This window comes from Lynx canadensis, chromosome A2 (assembly GCF_007474595.2).
Source record: "Lynx canadensis isolate LIC74 chromosome A2, mLynCan4.pri.v2, whole genome shotgun sequence".
Lineage (NCBI taxonomy): Eukaryota > Metazoa > Chordata > Mammalia > Carnivora > Felidae > Lynx > Lynx canadensis.
The window spans coordinates 162,446,336-162,468,733 of record NC_044304.2 but is presented as its reverse complement, the minus strand read 5'-3'; the positions used below and the strand labels follow the sequence as shown (position 1 = coordinate 162,468,733).

At 45.7% G+C, this 22,398-nt stretch overlaps 2 protein-coding genes and 1 pseudogene across 6 annotated transcripts in view; 1 reads left to right on the top strand and 2 right to left on the bottom strand.

Moving 5' to 3' along the window:
• LOC115509357 (GTPase IMAP family member 7-like) overlaps nucleotides 1–10,071 on the bottom strand; it is a 56,315-nt gene extending 46,244 nt beyond the window's left edge. Inside the window, exon 1 of one of the 3 annotated variants that reach the window (XM_030308751.2) lies at nucleotides 10,050–10,071. The gene's annotated coding sequence lies outside the window, so the exon portion shown is untranslated. Of the gene's footprint in view, nucleotides 1–6,004; nucleotides 6,107–10,049 lie in introns of those variants that run through there. The other 2 variants (XM_030308750.2, XM_030308755.2) reach the window with 2 other exon arrangements.
• Nucleotides 1–22,398, bottom strand: part of LOC115509360 — a 214,832-nt pseudogene that overhangs the window by 64,878 nt on the left and 127,556 nt on the right.
• On the top strand, nucleotides 15,570–20,861 carry LOC115509367 (GTPase IMAP family member 1-like). 3 transcript variants are annotated; one of them, XM_030308790.1, is made up of 4 exons: nucleotides 15,596–15,672; nucleotides 15,851–15,899; nucleotides 18,460–18,508; nucleotides 19,748–20,861. In XM_030308790.1, the coding sequence occupies exons 2-4, from the start codon at nucleotides 15,897–15,899 to the stop codon at nucleotides 20,614–20,616; spliced, it is 921 nt and encodes a 306-aa protein (XP_030164650.1). In that variant the 5' UTR covers nucleotides 15,596–15,672; nucleotides 15,851–15,896; the 3' UTR covers nucleotides 20,617–20,861. The 3 variants fall into 3 exon arrangements, with proteins under 3 accessions (XP_030164651.1, XP_030164650.1, XP_030164652.1); XM_030308791.1 differs by lacking the exon at nucleotides 15,851–15,899 and having other exon boundaries at nucleotides 15,570–15,672; XM_030308792.1 differs by lacking the exons at nucleotides 15,596–15,672; nucleotides 15,851–15,899 and adding an exon at nucleotides 15,912–16,094.

The following is a 22,398-nucleotide window of genomic DNA, read 5'->3' as shown; positions in this document are numbered from 1 at the left end:
GTACCAGGTCCAGATGGCTTCATGGGGATCTCACTTAACTTTTCTTAAACTATTCCTGATGACTTAAAACAGAAAGAAATCTTTCCTGTTCTTTCTATGCCACAAGTATGATATTGATCCCAAAGGCTAACAAAGATTTCACCAATAAATAAAGCTACAGACATGTCTCATTTGCGAATACTAATGCCAAAATCCCAAATAAATTGTCAGACACTAAAAAGTAAAACCCCACAATTAAATGTGATTTATTTCAGAAATAGTAGGGTGATTCAATATGAGAAAATGGATTGTTACAACACATCCCCTTTAGTAGATTTAAGAAGAAAAATACCTTGATGCAAAACAGACATTACCCCAAAACCAACACTGTTTTTTTTTTTAATTTTTTTTCAACGTTTTATTTATTTTTGGGACAGAGAGAGACAGAGCATGAATGGGGGAGGGGCAGAGAGAGAGGGAGACACAGAATCGGAAACAGGCTCCAGGCTCTGAGCCATCAGCCCAGAGCCCAACGCGGGGCTCGAACTCACGGACCGCGAGATCGTGACCTGGCTGAAGTCGGACGCTTAACCGACTGCGCCACCCAGGCGCCCCCCAACACTGTTTTAATAGATACTTCTATAATGTGATTTTATAGAAATATAAATTTTAAAAAATTTGTCTCCATTTTTTTTTCTCTGCAGCTAAAATAGTTGACTGTAAACTTAATTTGGAAGCATGAAGAAAGGAAATTAGCCTGTAGAGTCAACAAAGAGAAGAACGATGAGGGAGGGCCAGCTCTACCAGATAGCAAAATATTTTAGCCCCTATAATTAAGGCAGTATGAAGAGTGTGTGAACATAGAGAAACCGAAAACGAAAACGGACAATTCAGAAATAGACCAAATTGGTCTACTATATTCATGAGTATCCAGTTAAATGTATTACATTACATTTATCTTCAGTAAAGCAGCATCTGACAGCAATGAGGAGAAAGATGGACTAATAACCAGCATTGGGATAACTACAAAACCACACAGAAAAGACAAAACTGCACCCACGTCTTCATGCCATTCACATGCTAAATACGTTAGAAATATAAACACTAAAAATCAATGCACATAAATACTAGAAGAAACTCAGACCAATCCTTTGTAACCTATGGGCAGGGCAACTCTTTCTAAGATTTGAAAGATTGTAAGGAAAAGGATTCATACATCTGACTACATAAACATCTAAAAGACAATGGGAGACAACGAACACCATGGACAATTAAAATACGAATGTCAGACTATATCAAAGAGGGTTAATTCTCCTCTTATACAAAGAATACCTAAAGGTACAGAGACAAATGTCCAATAGCTCGATAGAAAATGGAGCAAGACATATGAATAAACAGTTCAAAGAAAAAAAAAGAAATGCTAATGCTCCTCAACTATGTAAAAATATATGAACACTCACTTAAAGTAGAGAAATATAAACCCAACAAAGGAAAAGAAAAAACTAAATATAACAAATTAAAATTACACTGAGATACTATTTCTCCACTTACAGATTTGGCAACAGTGCAAAAATTTGCTTCTATAATCAGTCGGTAAAGGTTTAGAGGAAACAGGTTCTCTGCTCCATGGCTAATGAGAATAGAAAAACAGTCTAAAACCTACAGGGGAGAAATTAGCAATATCATACAAATCACATATACATTTATTCTTGGATTGTGAGTCCCAATTTTAGGATTTATGCCTGTAGTGGTCAAGGGCAGGTCACCCCTAAACGTGCAACTTTGGCATACTGACTATTTCATATAAAAGTACCTTAAGACACATCCTGTGTGGGAAGATTACTAAGACCCTCTTCTGTCCCCCTGCAAGCAGGAAACAAATCTCCCATGTAAAAGGACCCCTTGCTGTCCAGGAGGTAAAGAGACACTCTCATGACCAGGGATGGGAGGTTTAGAGCCAAGAAGAGTGTATAAACAGCCTACTACTTTCTACTAATTTACTCCTCCAGCCCAAAGTCTCTTTAGAATTCCTCCCTAACAGATGCTCCCAAAGTTAAGTTTTCCTTGTTTTGTCAATCCCTCACAGATCCATCGTCTCTTTGCCTAAAAAGTATAAAAACTGCCTGCCTTGGTCATCTCTCTTGGTCTTAGTTTCATTACTGAGCATCTGTGCACACTGCTTTTTTTTTTTCTCTTATTAATCTGCCTCAAGTGAACGTAATTCTTAGTGCAGCTGGAAGACCTTGAAGGGTAGAGGAAGAAGTTCCCTTTCCTTATGTCCCAGAGCTACACTGACAAAAACACAGAAAAAGATAAGGCATATGTTTATTCTCTGCGTCACTATTTGTAATACTTAAAGACCAAAAACCTACCAAATGCCCACTAGTAGGGGTCTGATTGAATAAACCAAGGTACATACACACAGCGATGTACTATCCAACTATAGAAAGGAATAAGAAATACCTCACTATGCTGGGATGGAGAGATCTCCAGGATATTTCATTAAGCAAAAAACAAGGCAAAGTGAAGAAAATAATATTTAGTTTACTGTCATTTCTCTAGTGGGGAGGAACATGAAATGCAGGTACAAAATACAACATATATTTCATGCACATGAAAAAGCAATGGCAGATCATCTGAACCGTCACCAAAGAAGTTACTGACAGAGGGATGGGAGGAATAAGGCGGGGGCAGGGTAGAAGCTGGAAACTACTTTGAGTATACTTCGATGTCATAGATTTGTCTTGAAAGCATGTACTTCCTTCTTTTTGAGAGTTCGAATTACAGCTCTTTTCCTTTATGAAAGACCTACATGTGTACCTGCTGTTGCTGGCTGACATAAATTCAAAGAGGATTTTTCATTTGCACAAAAAAAAGCTGAACACGAATACAGCGTTCCACATTTGTTTTACAGCCAGTTGAGCTAATGGAGAGGCCGAGTGGGCCGTTGTCCATGCCAGCTGCCAATCACCTTCCCCGGGAACCTCACACAGGGGTTCACCATCCAGCCACCAGAGCTGTGAGCCAGATGAGCACGTGGGCTTTCTCTCAATTGAATTTGTGCATCTGTTAACAAGTTGTGTCTAAAAGTATCAGAAACACATAAGGGAGGTTATTTGGGGGAGATCTGGGAATGCGCACCCTTTTTCCATGTACATTCATGGTAATTGCTTCTCTCTTTTATCTCATTTTGTTTCATAAAAGATTTCATAGGAACGTTCTGCTTGCAGAGAGTGAGGAACATCTGGAAATAGCTTACATAATTATTAACAAAAACTATATTTTCAGACAACTAGTAAAAATCAAAAGCAAATGCAATACATAGTATTTGGTGTAATAGACAAACCACACAAAGAATTGGTCCAAGAAACTTGAAAATGCAGTTGCTTCATTGGCTATTGTCCTAATGGGATAGAGTGTAAGGCCAAATAGGGGGGGAAAACGTCAAGAAAATCTTAAATTGCTTTCAGGAATCCTGTCCTATTCTTAGCTTTTGTGCACATGTGTAGTTTTGAAGCCCAAGGACAAGCCCAGTGGCAATGAACACCCTTAGTGCCCATACTGTGCCCTTCAAATGCCATTTCCCACCAAAAACATTAAGAATCTTAGGAGAATGTACCGATTCCAGATATGGGCCAAGAAATGTGCAAGTGGATCCTACACTATCTAGTCATACTAGAAATCGAGGATTCTATCAAAAACTACTCAGAACGTGGGATGCCTGGCTAGCTCTGTCAATGCAGCATGCATCTCTTGATCCCACGTTCATGAGTTCTAGCCCACATTGGGTGCAGAGATCACTTCCAAAAAAAAAAATGTTTGGATCTTACCGAAAGGACTACAGGGCCAACTTGAAGAGGCTGACTGGACAGAGATGGGGTAATTTGAGTACCAATGAGAATAATAATGTCAATGGATTAAAATTCATCAAATATGTTGAAGTTCATGAATTCATATCAATACCATCATTGCAAAAGAAGTGAAGTGTTCTCTCTGGGTTATGCTAGGAAATGATGTCATCAGTCTGAACATGGACAAAAAAGAATCAAACATTCCTTTTGGCTTATTAACTACACCTTATGAAATGAAAGTATGATTCAGGGGAAGTTTCTTTTTATAGGATTATGCCATCCAATCAATGAAGAAACATTGATAGAATTATAATACTATAATTTGCGACCGTGAATGAAACAAAGTTAGTCTAGGCTATCATTACTGTCTGCTACATTACAGAAAGAGACAGAAGAATATATAAGGTGCCTTCTGATGGACGTTTACAACTGCACTTATGAAATATTGCCACCCAAATAACCAGGCAAAGCTTAATCTGATCAAGCCTCTCCTTAAATTTAAATTTATACAAAACACGGAAACTGGAAGAACATGTCATATGACGTCTTGAGGATTTAATGAGCAAAATGTACACTGTCCAATTCTCTTGGAAAAAGGACCAACCATTTCTTAACCAAAATCATTTTACAAAAAGAAACAGGAAGGTGAAAACTTATTTACAAAATTTAACTTAAGACATATGAAAGAATCGAAATTTATGAACCGTATTTGGAGCTGATTTCAATTTTATTTTATTTATTTTTTTTTTTATTAAATTTTTTTTCAACGTTTTTTTAATTTATTTTTGGGACAGAGAGAGACAGAGCATGAACGGGGGAGGGGCAGAGAGAGAGGGAGACACAAAATTGGAAACAGGCTCCAGGCTCTGAGCCATCAGCCCAGAGCCCGATGCGGGGCTCGAACTCACGGACCGCGAGATTGTGACCTGGCTGAAGTCGGACGCTTAACCCACTGCGCCACCCAGGCGCCCCAGCTGATTTCAATTTTAAATTCTAGGAGACGATCTGGGAATTGGAATACACCTGGTAATTTTTTAAAAATTCTAATTGCTTTTTGAACTCTGATTATGGTATATTTTAATGACCTTTATCTTGCAGACATACATATGTAAATAATTACCGATGAAGTGATAAAATTTAGTATTCTAGTAATGTAATACTTTTTAGTATTCGAATGTTTAAAGTGTATGCATATGTATTTAATCTCTACACCCAGCATGAGGCTCAAACTCACAAGCCTGAGATCAAGAGTCCCATGCTCTTCCCACTGAGCCAGATAGGCGCCCCCACTCTAATTTTTCAAATGAGGAAATAGATGTGGCTCAGAAATGCTGAGAACGTTGCCCAAGGTCACTGCGCTAAAGGGCTTTGGGCAGAGAAGGGATCCAATGCAAATTATGTCTGACCCTACACTCATGCATAACCCTTGCACGCTCTGATCTCTTCCTGGTTCCTTCTCAGGTCCTTGATTCTACATTTCTGTTTACATTGGATCAGAAATAGATCATGGGAGGCCAGGGGAGGTAGATCACTCTCTGTCCAGAAACATGAACTGGTAGCAACCCTGGAATTAGGGAAGGCAACCAAAGGGCTTTACGCACATTTGTTTTCTATAGAATAGCTCAATATCTCCCCCATGACACCCCTTCCTTACCTCCTCTGTTACACTGTCGATCACACCATTTCTCTCTTACATGTTGGAAAGGACACAGCCAGCTGAATTCTAGGCTTCCTGTGCCATTTGTGACCTGGGTATCCCGGGGAATTTGATAAAACCACACGCACACCGTCTGGGATTCAGATTTTCTTTCAGGAAAAAAGAGGGATTGGGACAGACTGCTCTCTAAATTGCCTTCCAGCTCTAAAGACCTGCCTTGAGGACACTAGTTTCCCACTAAGGGAAATGGATGGGGTGTCAGGCAGCACTCACTCTGTCATGACAGCAACTGATGGAAGATACGCTGTTCAGCAAGTTTGTCCTGCTAAATAGGAGATGTGTGGATGTGGGCCAATCTCCTTACTCCCACTCTTCCTCCCCCGGGACCCCCGTGGCAGCATCCTGTTTGCTGGGCTGCTGGCACGGTATTTGGTCCCCTCTCAGACCAGGACCCACACCAATGCACAGCCCTGGGTCCTGCTGCCCCTCCCGGCTCTATGCCCTAGGCCAGGCTCACCTTCTTTTGAATGAGCTGATGAGTTCCGGAGTGCTCTCCAAAGAAGCTGTTTGAGCTGCTGCTTTTGCTTAACTGAGAGGAAAAAGTGTTTGCACCCTTTAAACCTCTGAGACAGGAAGCTCAGATTGGGTGGAGCTAGTGAAGGAACTATTTGGCTTTAAAGAGACAGAAATATTGCCCTATCATTGGAGGAGTGCTTTAGTTTTACCAAGGTGTAAGCTTTTTCTCCATGTGCCTGCTGTCACACCAAATTTTCCAAACCTATATTTGTTGTTTGGGGTTATACTGGTGGGTCCCAAAGGCCCTTATTACATGACACAAATCATGCACAGAGAGCCATGCATGGTGTTGGATCATCTTCCCTGCATGACGTGGGAGACTCTGGTGTGATTCTAGGAAGAAAAAACTCAAATGCGTGGCTAGATGTGTCCAAATTTAGAGCCTGGGATACTTCCCAGTGACTGTATCATATGGGTTTTCATGATAGTCTTTCATGAAGGTCTCAAGTTACTCATTAAAAATTCACCAGCCTTGAGAACTGGACAGCAACATGCAGAAGGTTGAAACTAGACCACTTTCTCACACCATTTACAAAAATAAACTCAAAATGGATAAAGGACCTAAATGTGAGACAGGAAACCATCAAAACCTTAGAGGAGAAAGCAGGAAAAGACCTCTCTGACCTCAGCCGCAGCAATCTCTTACTCGACACATCCCCAAAGGCAAGGGAATTAAAAGCAAAAGTGAATTACTGGGACCTTATGAAGATAAAAAGCTTCTGCACAGCAAAGGAAACAACCAACAAAACTAAAAGGCAACCAACGGAATGGGAAAAGATATTTGCAAATGACATATCGGACAAAGGGCTAGTATCTAAAATCTATAAAGAGCTCACCAAACTCCACACCCGAAAAACAAATAACCCAGTGAAGAAATGGGCAGAAAACATGAATAGACACTTCTCTAAAGAAGACATCCAGATGGCCAACAGGCACATGAAAAGATGTTCAGCGTCGCTCCTTATCAGGGAAATACAAATCAAAACCACACTCAGGTATCACCTCACGCCAGTCAGAGTGGCCAAAATGAACAAATCAGGAGACTATAGATGCTGGAGAGGATGTGGAGAAATGGGAACCCTCTTGCACTGTTGGTGGGAATGCAAATTGGTGCAGCCACTCTGGAAAGCAGTGTGGAGGTTCCTCAGAAAATTAAAAATAGACCTACCCTATGACCCAGCAATAGCACTGCTAGGAATTTATCCAAGGGATACAGGAGTACTGATGCATAGGGGCACTTATACCCCAATGTTCATAGCAGCACTCTGAACAATAGCCAAATTATGGAAAGAGCCTAAATGTCCATCAACTGATGAATGGATAAAGAAATCGTGGTATATATACACAATGGAATACTACGTGCAATGAGAAAAAATGAAATATGGCCTTTTGTAGCAACGTGGATGGAACTGGAGAGTGTAATGCTAAGTGAAATAAGCCATACAGAGAAAGACAGATACCATATGGTTTTACTCTTATGTGGATCCTGAGAAACTTAACAGGAACCCATGGGGGAGGGGAAGGAAAAAAAAAAAAAAGAGGTTAGAGTGGGAGAGAGCCAAAGCATAAGAGACTGTTAAAAACTGAGAACAAACTGGGGCGCCTGGGTGGCGCAGTCGGTTAAGCGTCCGACTTCAGCCAGGTCACGATCTCGCAGTCCGGGAGTTCGAGCCCCGCGTCAGGCTCTGGGCTGATGGCTCGGAGCCTGGAGCCTGTTTCCAATTCTGTGTCTCCCTCTCTCTCTGCCCCTCCCCCGTTCATGCTCTGTCTCTCTCTGTCCCAAAAATAAATAAACGTTGAAAAAAAAAATTAAAAAAAAAAAAAACTGAGAACAAACTGAGGGTTGATGGGGGATGGGAAGGAGGGGAGGGTGGGTGATGGGTATTGAGGAGGGCACCTTTTGGGATGAGCACTGGGTGTTGTATGGAAACCAATTTGTCAATAAATTTCATATATATAAAAAAAAATAATAATGACTGTTAAATACCAGGCCAAGGAATGTGGATTTTAAGCCCTAGGCAGTAGAAGATTTCCAAGAAGCAGAGACCTAAGAAAACTATCCCAATGGGCTTAACCTGGTAACTGCAACTAGGACTGGAGAGGAAGAAATCAGGGGTACTGTACCCTCACACTGCACACACTGTCCCTCTCTTACCATATCGTAGGGTGAATTGTGTCCCTCTAAAGAAGTCCTAACTCCTGGTACCTGAGAATGTGACCTTCTCTGGAGCACGGTCTCTGTGATGTCATGTCATGAAGTTAAGGTTGAGCCCTACTCCAATGCCTGGAATCGTTTCATTCACAGTGAGGGAAGTTTACACACAGATACACACAGAGAACACCATGTGACAGAAGAGGCAGAGATTGGAGTGAAGCACCTAGAAGGCAAAGAACAAAGCACGACAGCCAGCACCAGAAGCTAAGACGCAGCAAAGAAGGATCCTTCCCCAGAGACTTCATGGAGAGTATGGCCCTGGGAACGTCTCGGTTTGGCACTTATAGCCTGTGCCAGTGAGACAGTAGCCATAACAATGAGACAGTAAGTTTCTGCTCTTTAAGCAACAGTTTGTGGTCATTTGTTACAGCAGCCCCTGGGGGTACTAATATAGATTTTAAGGCCAAGAAATAGAGTCCTGCTCTGGTAATTACTTAAAATGTACGAGTCGTTTTGAAATTGAGTAATGCATGGAGGCTCGAAGAATTCTGAGGTATGTGATAAAAACAAAGGCCTAAGAGGATGTCGGTGGTAGGATGAATATCCAGGTTACTTTCTGGTGAGGTCCCAGAGAGAGGTGGGGACCATGCTGCTGGACATTGGAGGGACGATGGCACTTGCTCTAAAATGGCAGGGGGCAGGGGGCTGGGAGGCAGGCTAAACTGAGGTGGGCTGCTGGGTGGAGAGTAGACCATGTAAGTGATGAACTTGAATATTTAGCTGAGGAGAATTCGGAGAACAGTGTTTAAGATGCGGTCTGGTTTCTCCTTGCTACTTCTAATGAAATGCGTGAGGAAGGAGAGTGGTGGCCTATCTGCCAGCCAAGGAGCACCAAGATGGCCAGCTGCCAGCAGAGCCCGGGAAGAAGCAAGCAAGGTCCTCCCCTCAAGGCTTCAGAGAGCACACGCCTCTGCTGGCATCTTGACTTTGGACTCCAGGAGCTACCACACAATCCATGGCTCAGCTGTTTCAACTGCAGTTTGGATGACCTGTTGTGCAGTGCTAGCCATCCAGTATGTCCCCTCCACCTTGCCCCTGCCTGTGTTCTTGTCCCATCCTCTGAGAAACCCAAAGGTCTCCCCTTCTGTGGCACAGTGTGAGCGGGCAAGTCTTCTAGACTACACTCTTCCTCATTCCCACCACATTTCTGGCCCAAATAGACCCCGGGTCTCCCTGATGAGAGAGAGCTTGGGGCTTTCTCAGAATTTAGATTTCAGCCCTCTGAAGACTTTTCTTTTTGGAAACAAATATACAACACCAAAACAAAAACTAACAATTGTTTCTATAAAAGAGACACACACAAATTTAAGACTTGGGAGTGTGGTTAAGGCCTCCTGAACTCTGAAGGCAAACAGGCAGACTGTCAGAGCGCCATGAGCTGGGTCAGAGCTAAAAGCAGGCCCCAGTCCCAGCAGCAACAATCAATCCCTCACTCTTACAGAATACCAACACTGCACAAAAGGACTATTTTCTCTTAATCAGCAAAAATGTCTCCTTAATATATGAAAATCAGTCAGTGGAAAAGGTTGTGGGCCTGATTCTGCCACGATCAAGGTCTATGGCTTGGAGAAAACCCAAACACAAACAGACCCCAAAAAACCACAATCCCCATGTGCCCCAGTATCTTTATGGATAAGAAGTCCTAGAATGTCTCAATTCAATGCCTCCTACACAACAGCATCATGGGAGACTATCTGGGCCTCTCCCAATGAGGACAAATTCCAAGACACTCCCCCCCGCATGATTCACGAGCCTGGGCCCACATACCCACACAACTTCTCAGGTGTTGGTTGGCTGTAGGTATAAATCTCCAGGTGGAACAGGGGCCTGTGGCCCCCAAAGGGAGACCCTGAGGAGGGCCCAGTCCCAAGACTCCTGGCTGGAGGACCCAGGTGTGAATATGAGTATGGGCCTTCTTTCCCCAGGGCTTTGATGTCCCAAGGGCCATCAGAGTAATGGACACTTACAGATGGTTATGGACATCACCTTTATTTACCAGCCAGCACCGACAGCCATGAACACAAGAAGCAAAGGCACAGGCATGTTTCACCCCGAGTTCTCGGCTACTCTCCACACACACAGCATCCTTCCTCACTCATCCGCCTAGACTTTCCAGTCCCACGCCTCCAAACCCCACAGCCTTTGCTTGGATGGCCCCTGGATTCTTAGCCATTCCTCGGTACCAACGGTGGAAGAGGCGGCTTGGGAGAATGGGGGTCAGGGAAAGAACTCACAGGCTGCCAGGACCAGCCGACAGCCTTCAGTGATCTGCCCTCTCTGCGATTTACAACAAAGTTGGCACAGTTTCTGCTGTTACCTTCGTTTCTTTCTTTTGGTTTCAACTTGACATCTTTTATTGCTTCACTCACATCTATGTGGAGTGTCTCGAGTGTTTTATTACAAATGATAAACACAGTAAGTAAATCTTTAACGAGGGATAAAGGAAAGACTGTTATATTTATGGCACCATATCACAGCACGGTTTTTTCTGTTATTGTTTCCCACAGTCCCTTGCATTTTCAAGAAACGGGCAACAGGGTGATTTCTCGTAAATTCACTCATGCAGAGAAAAACATACATCTTACTTCAGCCCCAGCAATTTCCTGCCTCACCTCTCCCGAGTCTGTCTTCCTCATCAGGCCACAAAGGCAAGGTCACAGGTTCATGTCTTCTCATTTGTGGCTGCTGTTGTGCTCAAAAGGGACTGGGGCAGGAAGGCGGGGCCAAGGAGGAACCCCACCATGGAGATCTCACTGGCCTCTGCACAGGATACTTTTTCCATCTCTCCCCAGGCTGGTGCTGGCCTGAGGATGAGGTGGACGTCTTCCTGGGAATCTCCAACCAGGGCCCGTTCAAAGCAAGCACAGCAGCTAGATCTTTTGACCCTGATGTGGGCTGAACAAGTCAGTTCTGCTCTTTATTAGAACAGGTGCACATGGATGCTGCTATCTTCCAAAATTTTGACCAATTTTTCTACTGGTTGTTTGTTCATTGAATGATTGATTGATTGATGAAAGTTTATTCGTTAATTTTGAGAGAGAGAGAGAATGAGGAGGGGAAGGCTAGATAAAGAGGAAGACAGAGGATCCCAAGCACACTCCCTGCCAGCACAGAGCCCAACACAGGGCTTGATTCAAGAACCGTGAGATCATCGTTCTGAGGTGAAACCATGAGTTGGATGTTCAACCAAATGAGCCCCCCAGGTTCCCCCAAGTTTTAAAAAATTTTCACTCAAAACATAAATAGCTAACAAACAGCCGAGCAGCCTTATTATTTTGACTATTATTTATTTATCAGGAAGATATAGAACGTGAAAGTTGCACTGAAATGAGACATGTCCAAGCTGTGAAAGAATAAAACGACTCTTTGGAAATACAGGGAGAGGCCAGCGTCTCTCTCACCCTCTGCAAGTTCACCATATCTGCAGTTAGTAGGACAGCGGGACTCCGTATAAAGACAGCTGTCTGTAAGACGGTGTTAACTGCTGCCTGGCTCCCTTTTGACGGTGTTTCATTTAACTGTACTAAGACACCTGAAGGGGAAGACAAAATGAGGCAAACTCTAGGCAGCCAGCAGGAAGGAAGAAGAGGGGAGTTGGCCTGTGGCCAGAGTTTGACCCAAAACTAGGACAGGCTTCCATATGCCCTGGAGGAACCCTACAGACCTAGTACTGGTGGGACAGCCATAAGTGGTGCAACGTATATATTTTTAAAAATATATTAAAGTCTCTTAATGTTGTTCTAAGATCATTCAGCAAATGAAGAAAGACCTATTTCAAAAAAAAATCTACTAAATACTAGTAAGAACAGTGAGTCTGTGACGTTTACCATAAGATGCTTCCTCCCTTCCAACACACACTCACCTCCTCTGGAAGGAAACTGCCTTCTGGGAAGTGTGGCCAAGAAGCTGGGGCTCCCTGTCCCCTAAGCCTCCCAGCAAGAGAACAGTATCTTGGGAAGAATCAGCTGGTGGTCAGTAGGTTTAACCACTGGGTATAGTACAGACAGACAGAGTGGTTAGGGAAAGACACACACACTGGGGCTAAGACAACTGTCACCTCCCGGGACTGTGCAGGCCCAGGCTGCACCCTCTGAGGAGAGACACCAGAGGTTTCACCCTGCAGGGGAAGCAGACTTCACCAGGAGAGTCCAGCCAAACACGCAAACCCCAAGCACAAAGTTGCATTGAAGCGACCAGAGCAGATATCCTTGTCTTATCTCTGATCACAGGGGCCAAGCTCTCAGCCTTTCATCAAGTATGGTACCAGTGGGGGGAGTTTTCATACTGATTTCCTTCAGTTCTTTCAACATGCTTAGAACTGCTCTTTGGAAGCCCTGTCTCTGAATCCAACATCCAGGGCCTCTGCCAGGCAATTCCTGTGGCCTCAGATTTTCCAGTATATGGGTCACACCTTCCTGTTTCGTTGTACATCTTACAGTTCTTGTTAAAAACTGGGTATTTTAGGGAACATGGTGTAGTGGCTCTGGGTACTATTCCCTTTCTGCCTTTCTAGGCCTTGATTTGCTGCTGTCTGTGTGTCCATAAGAATACAGAAATCGCTGTTTTAAACAACAAAATAGAAATTCTGCAGCGGAAAAGTATGACTGAAATGAAAATTTTACTAGTGGAGCTCAACGATAGATTTGAATGGCTAGAACAAAGATTCAGTGAATTTGAAGATGTAATAATTATAAACACACATGAACTTCACAATTGAGCCCCAAAACACAGGAAGCAAAAAATAACAGGCGTCAAGGAGAAATAGACACTTCAACAACAAGCTGTAGACCTCAATGTCCATGTTGACCAACGCGTACCACAGCTAATCAGAAGGGCAAAACAGAAAGAGATGTGACCCACAGATAAACCAACTAGACCTAACACTAGAGCACTTTACCCAACGAAGTAGATTATGCATTCTGTTCAGGTACACAGAGAACGTTCTCCTAAATATGACCAATAGGCCATAAAATGAGCCTCAATAAATCTCAGAGACTTGAAATCCTAGAGTATAACAGGGGGTAAGCTCCTTTACATCAGTCTTGGCAATAATTTTTTGGATTTGACCACAAAAGCAAAGGCAGGGACAGATAAAATGAACAAGTGAGATTACATCCAACTAATAAGCTTCTGCCTGGCAAAGGAAACCATCAACAATACAAAAAGGCACCCGATTAAATGGGAGAAAGTAGGGGCGCCTGGGTGGCGCAGTCGGTTAAGCGTCCGACTTCAGCCAGGTCACGATCTCGCGGTCCGTGAGTTCGAGCCCCGCGTCGGGCTCTGGGCTGATGGCTCGGAGCCTGGAGCCCGTTTCCGATTCTGTGTCTCCCTCTCTCTCTGCCCCTCCCCCGTTCATGCTCTGTCTCTCTCTGTCCCAAAAATAAATAAACGTTGAAAAAAAAATTTAAATGGGAGAAAGTATTTGCAAATCGTATATTTGATAAAGGGTTAATACCCAACATACATACAGAACTCATATAATTAATAGCAACACCCGAGCAATTTATTTAAAAAGGACAGAGGAACTAAACAGGCATTTTCCCAAAGAGGACATCCAGGTGGCACATAGGTGCATGAAGATGTGCTCAGTATCACCATCATCAGGGGAAACGCAAATCAAAACCACAATGAGGTTTCCCCTCACACCTGTGAGAATGGCTATCCTCAAGAAGACAAGAGGTAACAAGTATTAGGGAGGATGTGGAGAAAAGGGAAACCTTGTGCTCTGTGCATGGGACGCAAATTGGTGCAGCCACTGTGGAAAACAGTATGGACGGTCCTCCAAAAATTATAGGTAGAATTACATTTGATCCAGCAATCCCACTTCTGGGTATTTATCCAGAAGAAATGCAAGCAAGATCTCAAAGAAAGATCTGTACTCACAAGCTCCCTACAGCATTGCTCACAATAGCCAAGATGTCGAAGCAACCTAAGCGTCCATCTATGGGTATATATATATTGTTCTGTGAAAAGAAAGAGGAACATCTTGTCATTTGCAACAACAGGGTCAAACTTGAGGGCATTATCGTAAGCGAAACAGGTCGAACAGAGAAAAACACACACTGTATGATATCATTTTATTGGAATTTTAAAAAGCCAAACTGATAGAAATGGAGAGTAGAACAGTGGTGACAAGGGGCTGGGGGATGGGGGGATGGGGAGACATTGGTCAAAGAGTACAAAGTTCCAGTTATAAGATGATTAAGTTGTGGGGATCTAACGTGCAGCAGAGTGACTATAGCTCATACCACTGTATCATACCTTAATAGTTACAGGAGAGTAGATGATCTTAAATGTTCTCACTCAAAACGAGTAATGGTAAATATGTGATGTGATGCAGGTGTTAGCTAATAATACTGTGGTGGCAATTATTTTGCAATATGGAGTGTATCAAATCAACACATTGCACCCTTTAAAATTACAGTGTTACATTTCAATTATATCTCAATAAAGCTGGATAGCATGTGGGGGGGGATAAGGTGGAGGGCCATGGGTTAGGTATCTTCACTAGAGAGAATGAACTGGCAAGACTGGCTAAAAATCAGGCCCCAGAGCATTAGCTTCAGGTTAACTGAAAGCCCTCACTACACACGGGGAGAGTTGACTCCAGAAACTGTAAGTGAGTTAGGCAAGCTCGCAGAGATGATTCCAGAACAAACCAGGTCCAGGGCACATAGCACCATTCGCTGTTGTAGCCTTCTCTCCACAATTGTCTGGCTATTTTACTCACGGCTATTTTCCTCTCTCATGACCTCCTGAGAGGAGAAACAGACACTTGGGTCAGAGATACCAACTTGAGGCTAAACTAAGTCTCCTATGAAAATTCCATCCTCTTCCTGCTGTCTGATCTTTAATAGCTGAAAAGACCTCTTTTTCTTTAGGAATGAGGAGACTGGCAGATAGGACCACATTGGTGGCCCTGTCCACGCTGATGTCCAGTCAAGGATTCCTCCTTGATTCCTGGGGAAGGAGATTCTCAAGAGGCCATTTTATAGGAAAACACCCAAAAAGCAAAAGGCAACTGGAGATAATAGTGGGCAGAGGCCAAAACTGAGAACAGGCCTCAGAAGTCTAAACTGCCCTTCACTGAGGTTACAGCCCCTCCCGGGAACAAGATGTGGTGCCACAACGACCTTCGGAAAGGATCAGCACAGTCCCAGCAGCACAGGTGGGTTGTGCAGTGGAAACAACACAAAGGCACCACTTGCTGGCCCACCTGGCCCATGTCCTGTCCCTTTAAATCGGCACCACTGGGCCCTTCCTCCCTGGGCTCTGAGACTTCCTCCCTGTGCTGTGCTGGCAGGAACAGCCTCTGTACTCACAACCCAAGGCACAGCACCAGGTCACGGGTTTCTGCAGCCAACAGCAGAGCCTGTCACCACTTCTGCTGGAAGGTGAGCACACACGGGGAGGAAGGGAGCCACCTGGGGCAGGGGGGAGTGGAGGAATTGGGGGCGTAGGGGGGCTCTAAGAAATTCAGGGCCTGGTTGCAGCTCACTGAGTGGGCGCCTGCATTCTACTACCTCCCAGGAAGGGGAGCACGATCTAGAAAGAATAACTTCACCCTTGCAGGCTTTTCAGGGAGCTCTGAGTTTCAGAACAAGCAAGGGAAGAAGAAATGGTAAGCATCTTCTCCAGCCCTGGAGTGCGCACACTTTTACTTGGGACTACATACTTCGTCCTGTCCTGCTCCTCGCCTGGTCAGAAAGGTGTTTGCTAGAAGCACTGTCAGGGCGGAGCACGCTGGAGAAAGCTGCAGACACTCCCTCTGAGGGCATGTGCAGCCAAGGAGAGAGACATTTCTGAGGACAAACAAGTGAGTCTAACCTCAGAACACATCGCAGAGTGGAAATCGTGTCTGTGAGCCGAACCCCACTCACACCCTCCACCTCCTCAGCCCTGTGCACCCCCAGGGACTTGCAGGAGCCAGCAACAGTTATGAACATGGTCTTCAGACCTCTGCAGTACACGTGCTTGTGTGTCCTTGCACATCCCGTCCCCCACCCAAGCTGCCCAGGCTCTGTGGGATGGAGCCCTCTTTATCCCCACACACTGGCTATACATGAAGGGCTTGGACAGGATGAATGGCTCGCAAACTCACAGCAGGGACCCAATGCATTAGAATCACTCAGAGGGTTGGGGAGGGTGCCTCGGTGGCTTGGTCCATTAAGCTTTGAGCCCTGGGATGGATTCTGTGCTGTCAGTTCAGTGCCTGGGGCCTACTTTGGATTCTTCGTCTCCCTCTCTCTCTCTGACCCTTCCCTGCTCATGCTCTGTCTCACCGTCCCTCAAAAAAATAAGGAAACAGTAAAAAATTAAAAAAAAAAAAAAGAAATCCCTCAGGAGGAGGGGTGAGAGATACCGTTTTTTTAACGTTTATTTATTATTTATTTATTTGTTTGTTTGTTTATTTTTTAGACAGACATGTGAGCAGGGGAGGCACACATGAAGAAGAAGGAGAGAGAATCCGAAGCAGGCTCTGTGCTATCAGCACAGAGCCTGATGAGAGACTCAAACCCACAAACCATGAGATCATGAGCTGAACCAAAATTAAGAGTCAGACACTTAACAGACTGAGCCACAAAGGCACCCACTTTTTTCTTATTAAAGTACAGATCTATGAAACAAAAGGTCAAATATATATTTTAAAGACTCCCATAGATACCTCCAAAAGACAGCAGGTTCAGGAAGCAGGGGACTACATAATATCCAATTGCATTTAAGATGCTATGAGTCTCCATGTTCTACATCAGTCAATGACTCCAAGCCTCTAAACCCCAGATGTCAGCTCTCAGAAACTCTGGAAGAATTTTTCAAATCCCATCCCAAACCACCGCAAACCTTTGAGAAATCCCATAAAGGCCAGGAGGCCAGTGGATTTCCTAGAGCACACTTGGTCATTTTCATCATCGATAAGGACTTCTTGCTTTAGCTAAATTCTTGTTCTTTGCACTGAATCTTCCGGCTGTTTCTTCAGTTCTGCTGTGCAGTCAGTTACGGGAGTTTGCTAATTTTTACACACAAGATCACTACTTACCTGAGGCCTGTGGGATCAACTTTACCAAGGGCTTTGGGGAGCCGAAAGGGGCGTTACGCAGAAGACAAACTGTCATCTAACGGGACAGAGACAAGTTATCAATCAACCCTTCCCTTTGCTTGTCCTTGTGTGTTGCCCATGGGACACGGCAGTAGCCAGGTGTTGCCATGAAGAGGTAGCATTTGAAATGGATGGCAGAGCACAGACAGGACTCAGACAGAAATGTGGGAGAGAAGGAGTGGTCATGGGGGTGAGCGCACAGGTGGGCTGGAAAGGCCCTGAAACCTGTCCTCTGCAGAGCAGCTGACCCAGAAGGTGCGTGATTGGGACACACGGCTGGCGAAGCAGACAGAGCAGAGCTGCGCCCTTGTGACCGGGTCCTTGTGAGATCAAGCAGACTCCATCAGTCAGTGGCTATCTGTAGTAAATCCTGCCGGACTTGGGGTCATCGCTTAGTTTGAGAGGCCTCAGATTCGGGGCAGGAACACCAGGAGCCGGAAGGGAGTGTCCCATCTCTCCAGCACACAGGTCATATTTACACAAATGACACAAGCCAAATTCTTTGGTCTTCGGAGAGTAGATCACAGGTTCTTCACATCAGCATGGGAGATAGGTATCGTTTCCAATTTTCAAAAGCAAACTGCAAACTCTCTTCTTGTCCCCCCCCCCAGCCCCTCCCTGGCCAACCGCCCTAAGGTGGTTCCCTAAGTCACTGAGGAGAATTTCTGATTCTCAGGGTTTTCCAAAGTCTCCCCTGGCTGTGGAATCTTCTGGGAAAACTTTGTGCCTACAGTTAATGCCACTGACATAAATTACCTGGGAAATTCTCAGCTAAGGCTCACTCACTGACACACAGGACGGGTTATCACCATCATTCTGTCATTTGCATTCATGGTCCCTGAAAGGACTAATGAGGCTCACCAAAGGATCGCACGGTTTGGTTCCAATAGCAACCAGGTCCTTCCAGGGTTCTTCCCCAAATTCTGATGTTCAGAGGAGGGCAGGAAGCATGACCTTTTCATTGGGATGTCACCAGCTCTTTGGACCTTGCCTGAGCCACCTTAGGTAGTTATACCTATTCGATAAACGAATGAATGATTGACGGAATGAAGGAACTAACAGGTTGTGTTTGGAACTCTTTCAGGTGGGCATGGGAGGACGCAAGATGGCCAGGGATGAAGAAAATGCCTATGGTAAGAACTGATCTCAGTGTGTACTTGCCCCTAGGCATCAGCTCTGGGTCCCAAGGCCATGGGCTAACTCAAGACTGAACAGAGACATTGGGGCACCTGGGTGGCTCAGTCGGTTGAGCGTCTGACTTCAGCTCAGGTCATGATCTCGCAGCTCGTGAGTTCGAGCCCCACGTTGGGCTCTGTGCTGACAGTTCAGAGCCTAGAGCCTGTTTCAGATTCGTCTCCCTCTCTCTCTGTCCCAACCCACTCGCATTCTCTGTCTCTCTCAAAAATAAATAAACATTAAAAAAAAAAAAAAAGACTGAACAGAGACAAATCCCAGACATGTCCCCATGCTGGGGTGAAACAGCTAGAGCCCCAGCTTTGTATTTTTGCTGGACCTCTGCCCCTGCCCTACTGTAGGATATTAAGTGCCTTGACCAGACTGTGCCTTGGGTCCCAAAGGGTACAATGAGGATAATATATCTAGTCCGATCCCCACAGAAGATGTGGAGGGTTGAGATCATGGACTAGAGGGAACACGGTTTACCAGGTAGACTGTATACGTGAACAAGGATGGAGGGTTAACTGTGTCTTACTGGAAGCAGGTTTCCTAGAGAGAAGAGGGAGGAGGAGGGGAAGTGGAGGAAGGGAAGAAGCAAAGAGATCCTGTCACCGAATACTCTGAGCAACCCTGGGAGACACAACTCTCTGTCACCCCTCCCATTATGCAGAAGACGTTGAACGCTTAGACTAAACTTGCCCAGGGTTCCACAGCTGGCACATGCGGGGGTGTGATTCCAACCCGGGGTGTCTGGGACTCCAGACAGCCCTTCACTCCCAGGCCTTCTATGCCCTCCCGCATCTCCTCACTGGGATGGCCCTGGGAGAAGTCTGGCAGAGGCCTGGGAAGTCGTCAAGCACGGAGCAGCTCTGCACGGTGCGGACGACCAGAGGCAATGTCAGCTGAAGTCATGGCCTGCGACCGTTGAGGGGGACCCTCCAGAGCAGTGTGCACCCGGTGCAGGAGCATGGACTGGGGGACAGGTGCACGCACTGGAGCCAAAGATGGAAGAGAGGTGGCTACAGATGCCCCCGGAGTCGCACAAGCTCTAACCAGAGCGCCTGGGAAAGGCCCGGTTGGACAAGCGGAAGCGGGAGGCGTCGGTGCCCTCCTCCGTTCAGGAGGCAGCCCGGAGCCCCGGTGGAGCGGGACGCGCGCTCTCAGGCCGGCGGCCCACGCCTACTCTGTCCTCACAGGTTCCCAGGACCCGGACGACCAGCAGCCGCAGGCGCAGGAGCGCAGGCTCAGGCTCATCCTGGCCGGCAGGACCGGAGTGGGCAAGAGCGCCACGGGCAACAGCATCCTGGGCCACAGGCTCTTCCCGTCCAGGCTCGCGGCCACCCCGGTGACCAGAAGCTGCGCCCTGGGGAGCCGCAGCTGGGCCGGGTGGCGCGTGGAGGTCACCGACACCCCCGACCTCTTCACCGCCCAAGGCCGGCGCGCGGACCCGGACTGCACCGAGCGGGCCAGCTGCTACCTGCTCTCGGCGCCCGGGCCGCACGCGCTGCTGCTGGTCACGCAGCTGGGCCGCTTCACCGCCCAGGACGAGGAGGCGGCGCGCGGCGTCCGCGAGCTGTTCGGGGCCGGCGTCCTGGCGCGCGCCGTGCTCGTCTTCACGCGCCGGGAGGACCTGGAGGGGGGCTCGCTGCACGACTACGTGCGCGCCACCGACAACCGCGCGCTGCGGGCCCTGGTGGCCGAGTGCGGCGGCCGCGTGTGCGCCCTGGACAACCGGGCGGCGGGCGCCGAGCGCGATGCGCAGGTGGGCGAGCTGCTGGCGCTGGTGGAGCGGCTGGCGCTGGAGCACGACGGCGCGCCCTTCACCGACGACGTGTACGGCCTGGCGTGGGCCCGGCGCCACGCGCGTCCCGAGGACACGCTCCGTCTGGTGGCCGCGCGGCTGGCGGCCCGCGGTCTGGGGCGGGGGTGGGGTCCGCAGTGGGGGCGGGGGCGGCGCTGGGTGGAGGCCGCAAGGCGGGGGTGGCCGCTGGCGCTCCTGCTGCTGGGGGGCGCACTGTTACTTGTCCTGCTGCTTCTCCAGCGGGGGGCTCCAGGCCCAGATTGAAGGAGCTGCCCTTCCAAATGCGGGGAGCCTGGCAGGTAAAGGGGCTGGGTCAAGGCGCTGAGGGGAACTTAAACCCAATTTCAAAGGAAACGTGGAGTTTCAGACTGCGAGTCTTAATGACTCAGGACGCCTTGGACACTGTATCGACTTTGCAAAGGCTCAAGTTCACTTTTAGAGTTTAGATGTCACTTTTGACTATGTGTACACTATTCAAATAAATGTGGTTAACTTTCAAATGTCCTTAATTCATTATAGTAGTTTGGATGCATTTTTCTTTCTTGAAAAAATAGTGCATTGACTGGTAGTGTTTTATATATAAAGTGGATTCATGGCAAAGGGAAACAAACATTTTTGTGTGTGTGTGAGCATTTATCAAAACGTAGACACTGTCTTAGTCCGCTTGAGTTGCTATTAAAAAAAAAAAAAACAACGGGAAAGCTCTCAGTTTTTCCCCATTGAGGATATTAGCTGTGGGCTTTTCATAAATGGCTTTTATGATGTTTAAGTATGTTCCTTCTATCCCGACTTTCTCCAGGGTTTTTATGAAGAAAGGATGCTGAATCTTGTTAAATGGTTTTTATGCATCGATTGACAGGATCACATGGTTCTTTTCTTTTCTTGTATTAACGTGAGGTATCACATTGATTGATTTGCATATATTGCACCAGCCCTGCAGCCCAGAATGAATCCCACTTGATAAATGGTAATAACTCTTTTTATATGCTGTTGAATTTGACTTGCTAGAATCTTACTGAGAATTTTTGCATCCATATTCATCAGGGATATTGGCTTGTAGTTCTCTTTTTTTTTTTGCTGGGTATCTGTCTGGTTTAGGAATCAAATTAATGCTGGCTTCAAAGGATGAGTCTAGAAGTTTTCCTTCCCCTTCTATTTTTTGGAACAGCTTGAGAAGATAGGTATTATCTCTGCTTTAAATGTCTGGTAGAATTCCCCAGGGAAACCATGTGGTACAGGACTCCTATTTGTTGGGAGATTTTTGATAACTGATCAAATTTTTTATTTCTTCCTGTTTGAGTTTTGGAAGTGTGTGGGTGATTAGGAATTTGTCCATTTCTTCCAGGTTGTCCAATTTTTTGGCATATAATTTTTCATGGTATTCCCTGAGAATTGCTTGTATTTCTGAGGGATTGAGATCAGACACATGACAGGGATGTCCACTCTCACCACTGTGTTTACCATGGTGTTGGAAGTCCTAGCATCCGCAATCAGACAAAAAAAGAAATCAAAGGCATCAAAATTGGCAAAGATGAAGTCAAGCTTTCACTTTTTGTAGATGACATGATATTATACATGGAAAACCCGATAGATTCCACCAAAAATCTGCTAGAACTGATACATGGATTCAGCAAAGTCTCAGGATACAAAATCAATGTACAGAAATCAGTTGCATTCTTATACGCCAATAATGGAGCAACAGAAAGACAAACTGATCCGATTCACAATTGCACCAAGAAGCATAAAATACCTAGGAATAAACCTAACCAAAGATGTAAAAGATCTGGATGCTGAAAACTATAGAAAGCTTATGAAGGAAATTGAAGAAGATACAAAGAAATGGAAAAACATTCCATGCTCATGGATTGGAAGAGTAAATATTGTTAAAATGTCAATACTACCCAAGGCTATCTACACATTCAATGCAATCCCAATCAAAATTGCACCAGCATTCTTCTTGAAGCTAGAACAAGCAATCCTAAAATTTGTGGGAACCACAAAACACACTGAATAGCCAAAGTAATATTGAAGAAGAAGACCAAAGCA